This window comes from Strix uralensis, chromosome 12 (genome assembly GCF_047716275.1).
Source record: "Strix uralensis isolate ZFMK-TIS-50842 chromosome 12, bStrUra1, whole genome shotgun sequence".
Classification (NCBI taxonomy): Eukaryota; Metazoa; Chordata; class Aves; order Strigiformes; family Strigidae; genus Strix; species Strix uralensis.
The window spans coordinates 19977307-19987946 of NC_133983.1; the positions used below are offsets into that span (position 1 = coordinate 19977307).

General features: G+C 46.3%; 1 protein-coding gene across 1 annotated transcript in view; it reads left to right on the forward strand.

Annotated features, from left to right (window-relative positions):
• Positions 1-3166, forward strand: part of CMIP (c-Maf inducing protein) — a 135757-nt gene extending 132591 nt beyond the window's left edge. The window contains exon 21 of the mRNA XM_074881521.1: positions 1177-3166. Coding sequence (XP_074737622.1) covers positions 1177-1230 — 54 coding nt within the window. The 3' untranslated portion in view covers positions 1231-3166. The remainder of the gene's footprint in view (positions 1-1176) is intronic.
• The last annotated feature ends 7474 nt before the right edge of the window (positions 3167-10640 follow it).

Genomic DNA, 10640 nt, shown 5'->3' on the forward strand with positions numbered 1-10640 from the left:
AAGCTGAGAAAACAGGCATGCATCACTTTTTCCCCCTCTCACCTCTTTCATTGAGATTTATCTTAGTGGCCATTTTTTTAGAGCTCCGTGTGTGTTCAAAGGGAGGGTAATAGTTTCTTTCCCTCGGGCACATGGTTGTAGGTCTGTTGAGAACAGCTCAGACTTCAAAGAACGTATTTTTGATACAAATCTTTCCTTCTTCTCCCCTTGGTCTGCGAGAGCATTTGGGGCACACACCAGTGATGACATTTCCTCTCTGCTCCATCCCCCACCCCACTAAACACACTTGCACACACACAGACACCCACATATGTACCAGGCAGGCTGAACCAGACAATAAATAAACACCCACTACTGAAGTCATTATTGCCTAACTGAAAAATTATTTGCTGGCAGTGTCTGTAGGATTATGACTAGCTCTTATCAAAATATGTGTGCACATAAATCAGGGAATGAGGTAATAATGACTCCTAGAAACTTCCAACTCCTCAATTATGCCCTAGCCTAATTAAACGTGTTTGTTTGTTTTGAGAGAATTAGCCGTACAATTATGGTCGGAGAGCATGGAAACGGGATCGACAAGTAGGAACAGTGCAAACAGCCAATTCCCATCTGCCTTGCGCAGGGTAATTCAGGAACAGTACATCCAAATGCAGTGGAGTTACAGGAAGGAGACCACAAAGACACCAAAAGTTGCCAACACCCTGCAAATTTTTTTAATAGATGGAGGGAAAAATCAAGCAATGACTTAGTGTGGAGTCTGAAGAAGGAACATGTGGCTGTCTGCTGCAGTTTGAGTCCGCTGCCTTCATGGCTGGAGTTTGACATACAAATTTTGCATTTGTATAAAAAAGAAAGATCAGAGTCTCATCTGAACCTGATTGCTGGTGCGTGGGTTTTACTGGAGCCACTTGTTTTTGCCGCAGGTGTGACTTAGTCTTGTGTGTCTGTAAAGGCTCAGCATCTTGTTCCTTCGTTAACACCTGTATGCGTCAGCTCACTGCTGAACTCAGCACTGGTACTCTGCGGGGTTGAGGTCGTAGCACGTTTTCCTGCAGTTTGTGGCCGATAAATCAATCCGCCCAGTTTGCTGACAGTACAGATTTGATGGGATCTTTTTTCCTGCGTCCTGAACACGTGTCATTAATTCTGACCTTTTCCTACCCTCCCACGCAGGCTAAACTACCCAATCTGAAAGAAGTGGATGTCCGCTACACCGAAGCGTGGTGAACTCTCCCTGCCTCTGACTCTTCTCTTTTGCTTCTCATGAGAAGCAAAAGATTTTTAAAACAAACAGGAAAAAAAAGCAAACCGGAAAATAACTTTTGGCTAATACGTGTAGAGCAGTGAGTCCTGGGACTTGGTAGTAGGAGTCGTGGTTGTGGGGTAGAGGAGTGGCATTGTGTGTGTTGGGGGGGACGGGGCAAGCCTGGACCCAGCCGGATTCTTTCAGCTTTGTGATTTTGGAATCAACATAATTGAAAAGGAAAAAAAGAAACAAAAAACAAAAACCCAACAAAACCCAAACCACAAAAAGGACTTTGTAGCAGCAAGAGGATTATAAAGAGGAAAAAAACACCTTTGTGGATTTTATTTGCCTTTGTGTTTTATGCCGTGTGGAGAAAAAAAAATATATTCATTTGTCATTATTTACCTGGGTTTCCTTGGCTGGCACCCATCCAGTCAGAACTCCTCTTTCACCAGTTTTGCTCCAGAGAATCAAATTTACAAAAATCTCAAGAGAAGAAAACCAAAACTAATATGATTTTCACCTCCTTCCTGTGTCCTTGCAGTTGTTATGCAAAGTAATTTTGTTGTACATAAGATTTACATAATGCACCTATTTAAGAAAATGGTTCACAAATAACAGGTCTGGGACCTGTCTTTTATTTATGAATTAATTCTTTTACCCTTTTTTTTTTTGGCGTATAGTACTGTATAAACTAGTTTGCTGTCTTGTTGTTATTATTATTTTTTTTTAAAAGGAAATGTCCTCCTTGAAGAATTGCCTTTTAGTAATGCATACTGTATTATACTCCCTCTCTCAACATTCATCGCGTTGTCTTTTTGATTTCAAAATGCCTCAAATGTTATCAAATAGGAAGGAAAATATCTATCAAGGGGGGGTATGGTTATTGGGGGGGACGCAGGGATTAATAAAAGTCACATTTCCTTCCAAAGTCTGTAAACTTTTTTAGTCTTTAAACCATGTCAAGTTTAAACATGGGAGATGGGGAAAAGACGTCGTTTATTTTGCCAATGGGGTATTCGCAAAACTAGATTTTACAAGTTGCCTCGGTTGTTTTCTGTTTACGTCCGATATTTCAAAAAGAGAAAAAAAAGCTCTCCCTCCATGTTGTGCATCAGCTTTTTCTATTTTTTTCACCCCTCCTCTTCTCAACCCTCCCTTCCTCCCTCCCTCCCCCTACCTGTTCTGTGCACGCATTGTTCTGCATGTTCCTCTGGGGAGACTGAAAAAATAGCGTTGTTGCTGATCTGATAGCTCTGACCTGTCTGTAAATGTGACTGCTACATTTTTCAAATTCCACAATTGCTTAGAAGATGATTTTTTAAAAATTGTGGTTTCTTTTATAACTATGCTGTTGACTTTTTTTTTTTCATAATGAGCCTTCATTGTACAGAGCTGCTTATTTAAAAAAAAAAAAAACCAAACAAAAAGAAGTTTTTCCTCTGTTTAACACCTTTATTTTATTCTTCAGCACCTCAAGGTTTCACATACAGCCAATGTAATTTTTTATATATAAATATATATATATTTAATCTTATTCAATGGAAGCCAAGCTTTTGTTTTTGTTTTTGTTTTTAAAACTTTATTGCTACATAGACAACCCCTACCCAAATCATGTTCTTTTTTTCTTTTGTTTTTTTTATTTTTTAATAAATGAAACAGAAATTGAGTCTTAACTCATGTAGTGTGCCAGGTTTTTTTTCCCCTTCAAATCCCAAACTGTATGCGGATGCAGTATGGGAAGAAAGAAGAAAAAAAAAAAAAAAAACAAAAAAACAAAAAAGAAGAAAAATTATGCCAACATTTTCCTTAGCACTGTTGCTTTTACCAATGGTTTACTACTACTGTTCTGTAGCTGTGTACAAAGAGATGTGAAATAATTTCAGGCAAAAATAAACTGTAAGTGAATATCTTTTAGCTGCGTGCTTTGTGTTTTCTTTGAAGGAAGCTTTCTTCGGCCCGATGACGTGGGGCTGCTGTGGGAGGTGCAGAGATGCCAGAGCCAAAGGACGACAGCTTACCCAGGACAGTGTCTCAGAGCCGCGCTCCTCCCGCAGCTCGCTTCTGCTGCTGCTCTGCTCCACAGGCTGGTGCCTCGGCACTGCCCCTCTCCTCCGGTCACAAGGTGGGGGACCAGCAGGCCGCTGGTGTGGGTGTTTTCCACCAGTCACCAGGTTTCAAGGCGCCGTCACCTAGAAGGGATGATGAGGAGGAGGAAGACAGCTGAGTCCCTGCGCGTCTGGTTCTTCTATCCCTCCCCAAGACCATTTATCTCTGCTCCTTCCTAATCCTTCACAGGCTCAAGGAGTTCTCGTGCTGGCCGTCAATATAGTTGCATTGGTGGTTTTTTTGCCCTGGTTGCCTGAAGTAGGCAGTGCTGGAAACCCTGGCGTGTTTCCAGACTTGAGGGGTTTCTGTATATTAAGGTGCATTTCAGGGCAGCATCCAAATGGAGGGCTACACGGCGTTTGCGTCTACTCGCTTAGTAGAGCCCTTAGTAAAGCACATCAGTGTCGGGGCTGGACAGCAGCGGAAAATCAGCTGGAGCTTCGGTTGTCTAGACAATTACTAAACTTCTTTAGCTTTTAAACCAGCGGGCCCCACTTGAAACCAATTCCCGCAGATGTTCTGAGAGCCACCTTCATCACCTATGTTACCTGGCTCTTTTACTCTCATTTTTATCCATATTTCTGTTCTATTCCACAAAACAGACTTTAGGACACATGGAGAAACAAGCATTTGTACTGTGTTCCAGCCAAGGTAAGAAGTGCTCACAGGATGGCCTTTGATAAAGAGAATAAACCGTGCCTTTATTTTTTTCCCACTGAAACAAGACAGCTGTAGCTGAGGCTGTCAGGCTTTTTGAGTCTTTTCCCCTTGAGCAGCCACTGCTGCGTATGGGCTGTCCTCCCCTGGCCACAGCAGGGACTTCACAAAGCCCTCCTGGACCCTGAACAGCCAGAAATACTCCCATGGTGGTGCAGTCCCAGGGAAGGGGAGCCATAGGCCTTGACGGAGTGCGGGCACACGTTGGATGCAGCTTCTCTTCCTCCTGTGGGCAGTGACCCCCACCCCTGCTGCTCCCCAGGCTCTGCCTTCTGGGTTCTGCAGCCTCAGCTGGCTCCTCAGCCGTGGAGGAAGCTTGAACATCCCCGGTGCGCTGGTTTTGCTGTGATGCCACACGGGTGACATGGAGTGAGCAGGGGAAGGGCGTGCAGGAGATCCCCCTTCAACACCTGCCCCAGTCCTGCCTTCTGCAGCGGCCTCCCAACAAATCGCTCCTTTGTGCATCCTTCCCAATCTTGAGCCAGCAAATATTTGTCCCTGTAATGGCAGCAGGCTAAAAATCGGAGCAAGCTCAGAGATGATCAGTGTGCTGTTAAATAAAATGGTACTTGTGGTCTGTCTCAACTTGTGGAAGACATCTCTGCCGGGGCAGGTGCCTTTGGCCTCCAGCTCGTGGCGATTTTAGAGTGGCATTGTTAGAAGTTTCTAAGGATTCTCCTATCGGTTACAAAGGGGGAGGATTAGACATGGTGTAATAAGAGTTGCTGCATCTCAGCTTGCGCTCAGAAAGGTTTTTCTGAGTTTTTCTACTACAGCGCTGGGGCCTGTAGGGGGCCCCGGTGGTTTCACCTGGGTAATGATGCTTTTCTGCCTGCCTTTCAGCTGCTGCTTGCTGGTTAAAAAGCCGTTAAAAAGCTGCCCGAGTTCATTTGGGAGGTTACTGCAGCCCATCTTCCCGGGAACTGTGAATACCAGGGGTTTGTCTAACCCACAGCTTTGGGCTTTCAACCCGAACTAGTGCGATAGCTTTGATGCAAGTCCAAAGAGCACAAAGCCACGGCACTGCCTTGTTTCAGGAGCAATTGTCTCGTGTCCTCGTTAAAACCCCGCGGTTGTCCTACCTTCCTATTGCTTCTTGCGCTGCTCACAGCTACGTTTTGAGTTTCAGAAGACCAAACGGAGAGATGAATCTCACAAAGTACCAGTCGCCTTCAGTTTCCCAGCTGGGTGGGTACAGCTTGCTCAAAGAGTAAAACACATGCCTAAAATCCTGATAATTCAGCATGGATTTGCTTGGAGGGGAGTACTGAAACGGCTGCTGACCTGAAGCGTTGTCCCATTGTATTTTTACCAGGTAAGAGTGTGGTATGTTGTGTTCACATGGTCCTCTCACACCGGGTGGAGCCTGGGTTATCTACAAGTCCTGTCTGTGAGGAGCTGAGGCCACCTGCCTCAGGCTGGTGGTGGGACCTCATGGGGAGATGTGGTAGACCCCCACCAAGTCGGGTGTGGAGCATCTGGGCTGTCCTCGGGGCAGGTGTACAGGTTGCTCCGTGCCCTCTTGAGTCTGCGGGTGTCGAGTTCTGAGAGCCGGCTGCGTGTCCCCACAGCGGGCAAGCCTGGCCAGTGGGCTTTGAGCAGACTTGGCCCCGTGTCAGGGCCACCCCTGCCAAGCAGGGAAAGGGGCTCCACCTCTGAGCCTCAGCACTGAGCACAAAAAGTGTCTCTGATATTTTTCACTCCTTACATTTCCTAGAGAGCATCAAGCCTCTATTCAGGTAAGGTCCTCTTGGAAATAGAGCAAGAAGGTCTTTGGTGTGAGCAGAAAGACCTTGTTGGTAGATGGGCGTAGGGCCTGGGCTCTGGACTGGCAATCCCTAAATGCACTAGAGGTACGAAGTAGTAATGACGGGCTCAAAAGCAAAGCATGGATGCCAATTCCACCCAAGATCCTGTCTTCTGAACAGCAGGAGCTGGGGCTGTTCCCATCTTTGGGATTTCCACTCCCCTGATGGCTGGGAGCAGGAGTAACCTCCTGTCTCATATATACAAGGATTTCTAATCTGGAAAAGAGCTCCTTGAAACTTTCTGCACAATGTAAGCAGTAAGACCATGGTGCTACCATCGTTCTCACGCTAAAGGCAACACTGACCTCTCCCAGCCTTTGTAAAGCCGACCAGCTGTACCTATTAGAACACATCAGTCAACTATATTGCTGTGTCTTGAATTTTTAATGATTTTTTCCAACTAAATAGACTAGATGTATCAAAATATTTGTTTTAAGCGGATGTTGCCATGCAGTTTTTTTCCATTTTCTTTTCTATTGACTGGGGAACATCTTAAGTAAATATTTGAGATAAGCCATTTTTATTAATAACAGATCTTGGAATATCCTTTTTGCCAGTAATATTAAACATGCAGGTATGTTTTCTGCTAGCCTGGTACCTGCTTTTTTAATTATTTTTTTTAGGCAATCTCACTTTCATGCTTTTCACCAACAAGCTAGAACAAGTACTGTAATATATTTGTAATTTTAAAATAGGCCTTATCAGATTTTAAATATATACGTACACAAACCTCACAGAGATCCACTGGTCATGGATGAACCTTGTTGATACAGCACTGCCAACGTAAATATGTGTCCTTTTCCTACCAATCTACAAAGATCAAAACAAGGGTCTGTATATCAGAATATAGCTCACAGCTCGTGTTCAGTTCATTACTAGCATTTGAATTGGTCTCGACACCTAAATTAACTAGTTTGCTTCACAGGTCTGGCAGTTGATATAGTAACCAGTTTCTTGTTAATTTTTGTTCCAGCTGGGATATAATATCAAACATTAATCCTTTAATTTTAACACAGCATACATTTGAAGTTGCATTGTTCACAGTAGCTAACAGATACTTTTAAATCTCAGCAGTCTCTCTCACCCAGAATCTCCCATATTTACATATGCCTTTACCATAAAATCAGTGTCTTTGTATTAAATTACATGAAGTTCCTTTTAAAAGAAAAGTTTGCTTTGAATATGGGGTCAGAAACCTGCTGACACTCTCACTTTTATTAAAGTGTTGCTAGTGTCTTTGGTATGCAGTATGCCTCATTATATTTAAAATACAGAAACTTTGGCTTAGGGATACTTTTCTTTCCATATTTTACCAATTATGACAACATCAAGGATAACTAATGTTACTGACTCATTTGCCAGGTGCTTTGAGATCTTGGAGCTAGGTTTTGTTATTTACTGCTGCACTGAGAGGCAGGGTTGTGAACCTTGAAAGTTGCAGAAACACATTTATCAGGAATGCTTTGAATTTCAGTTTAAGCATCATAATGTTAGAAAGATGTATGTTTTGGTTGATTGTTGTTTATAAGAGAAGAAGTATTGTAAAACTAGTCTATTGACTAGGATTTTATGTTGCTCTCTGATCCTATTTTACCAGCCATTTCCCTTCCATGTGGCGCTTTCTCCAGCCCTGAGGAATGGGATGAGCAATGGTGGGGCTGGGTGAGCACCCCACACATGTGTGCCCAGAGCCGGGTGGATGAGGCCCATCAAGATCTCCTTCCTGGTAAGGAAAGGAGCAGATCCCGCTCTGCATGATGAATTAGTGTAGAAACAGGATTTGTCCAGTGTAACAAAAAAAACCAAACAAACAAAAAAATCAGACCTTTATAAAAAACCCAACTACAGCTAAAACAAAAATTCCTTGTGACTCAGGGAGAAGGGCTGTGTGTGAGGGTTAGGCAGGAAAGCCAAGCTCAGCTGTAATGTTACTCCTGCCCTGTCCATTAGGTGAAATGCTTGTTTTAACATTGCAGTGAGCTGGGTAACATGTCGAATATTTTTGGCTGGAACAGCCTGACCCAGACTTCTGCAACGGTCCACTATTAACAGCAATAGCCCTGATACGTGGAAGTTAAAGGAGGCTCCAGGGGAATTGAAGATTTGTCTAATGGGATTATATCCATCCCTGGAACTGGGGCTGGCAGAAGTCTGAGTCTCCTCGCTTGAGCCTGGTGAAGAAGCCAGGTCTGACTCCCTCGCAAATCTTTTCTTCAAAAACCATGCTGGGTATCATTTGAGGAGGGACTTTTTAGTGCTGGGGGGACACTGTTCTGGCGCATGCAGGGAGCTCGCCCAAGCACCAAGGGCAGAGTTTGGCCTCCACCATGCAGCTGGAGCCATGAGTGGCCATCGGATGCTCACATCAGGTGTTATGTCCCTTGTGGAGATGTGGGATTTCCACCTTGGTGGGTCTGTCTGACTCCTCCTGATGGGAAAGCAAGCGGTGGCAGCTCCGCCGTAACGCGGTGTGACAGCAAGCTTGTTGTATTCCTGCATGGTGAGAGTCGCAAGCGCCGTCCAGAGCAGGTCTGCCAGTGTGAGGCATCTCCTGGGGTACAAACCCTCTCCCTGGGTCATCTCCTTCATATTTCGGGAGCTTCCAAACTGTCTGTCTTGGAAATACCATTGGTTTATGAGGACAGGAGAAACGGGTCGGCGTGTGTGGGGCAGAGCGTGGTCCTGTTGGCTCAGTTTCTGAAATACGGCCCCATCCCACCGCTACCAGTGACGGGGCTCCCCGCCACCCCCAAATGACATGAGGAGGGGACTGGATCTGGTGGACATCCATGGCTGCTGCTGCAGGCCCCAGCGGCGGGGTCACCTCCTGAGAGAAATGAAGAAATAAACAAAAACCCCAAACCGGGGGGGGGGGGGGGGGGGGGGGGCGAAGAAAAAAAGTTGCACTTGAGGTTAATGCTGCTCTCCGCTGCAGAGCCGATGACATCAATGTTGCCATGGTGACAAAATCTTCACTTAGGTATGGTGAGCGCCCTGAGCTTGCGGCTGCCAAGGAAACCCGCCCGAGCTCCGGCACACAGCCACCGCGGCAGCCCTGGGGCCTTCCTCCTCCTCCTCCTTTTCCTCCTCGCCCTGCCCCGCCACCGAGGGGCTCTGGGCTACACCCCGCTTCCTGTCCCTCATGGAAGTTAGTTGGTGAAATCGTCCATTTTTCATCCCTGCTGCTGTCCCAGAAACTCCGGTGCGTCCCAGGATGACATGGGGACACGGCAGCTCTGCGACCAGCCATTGCCAGCACCATGAGTCCCCTCCTGTCCATTGATGGACTCCAACATCTTCATGGAGGCCCAAAGCTGGTGGCCTCCACCTGCTAATGAGTGAAGATACTTTGGTTTTTGGGGTCCGGTTTGGACCGACACTGGGCTCAGGGGCCACAGGGAGCCCGGCCTGGCGTGGGGCCCCTTCCTTTCCCAGGGGAGCACTGGCTGCGGTGTGGTGTGGCCCCGTCGCTGGGGCAGCGAGCAGCTGGAGGGGTGACCAGTGGAGGAGCAGGTGGGTGGGACATTTCACATTCCCTCATGGCTTGAAACGCAGCACAAAGCAAACCCATCTGTGGCTGTTTCTTTGCTGAGAGGCCAGGTCAGCGCAGCACAGGCCGGTTCTGTGTCATTTCTTTTCCTGTCATTCAGGTTAAAAGCCTGTGCGTACCCTCAGCATCTGTGACCACACCCCAGGGAGAATTAAGGGAATTCATGAGACAATGCAACAGTGTTTATCCTTCCCTACCACCATGTTTTCCCCCTCTTCATCAGTACAAATGAGAAACTCCTCCTAAAGTTTGGTTATTTCCTTGAAATCCACTGATTTCAGACAAGAGCAATCATTAGTCTCCAAGGTGAACCTACGGGCTAACAAGCAGTGATTGAAGTGAGGAAAAATATTTGACAAGAGGTTTGGGTCTGAATAAAGCCCCGATTTCAGTGCTGTAGCCTGGCCAAGCATGAGCGTCCTGACCAGGGCTCCCATAGCAGCTCTGACAGCCTAAAAGGATCCCAAAGACCTCTCCAGCATCGTGTAAAGTTGTTCGGTGGCTGCTGGCCAAGGGGTCTGTCCTGCCATGAATTCACCTCTCATGAAAAAGTATAATCCAAGTCCCACAAAAGTTGATGGAAAAGGTTCTTTTTTAGCATGTTTTAAGGCAGGCTTGAGTGATTATTAAGCAGTCTGGGGATTTTTGTTTGTATTTTTAAGTGAATATTGAGTACAGGCTTAAAGGCTCCAGTGATTTATCATGGCAAATGATGCCACCGCATCACTTCAACTGTGGCAGCGGCCAGCCCTGCACGACCCCAGCGGAGACCCTCTGGTTGCCTGTCTGCACATTGAGGTACTGCTTTATTTTAGAAGTCGGGGGTTTGGATCTTGGTCAAGCTGTTGTTATTTCAGAAAAAGAAAAAAGAAGAAAAAAAAAAAAAAGAAGAACCAATCCATCTAGAAGAGAAACATCTGCTGGCATGTGAGACACTGCTGGCTTTCAAGCTTCGGGATCTGCGATTAATCAGGCTCCGAGTCGCGCCACTGCTGAGAGCACGGCTGAGTTGAGCCAGTTGCTGGAAAGGAAAGGAAAAGCTCAGCAGTGGCACGGCATGGTGGAGCCGCCAAATCCCGCATGGCACAGGAGAGCCGGCCTGCCAGTAACCCCCACCATGGGCAGCGGCTGCGGTGGCTGCAGAGCGGTGCCCAAGGGTGAGCATTGCCTCAGGATGTTTTTATTTTGGGGGGAAAAAGACACGACT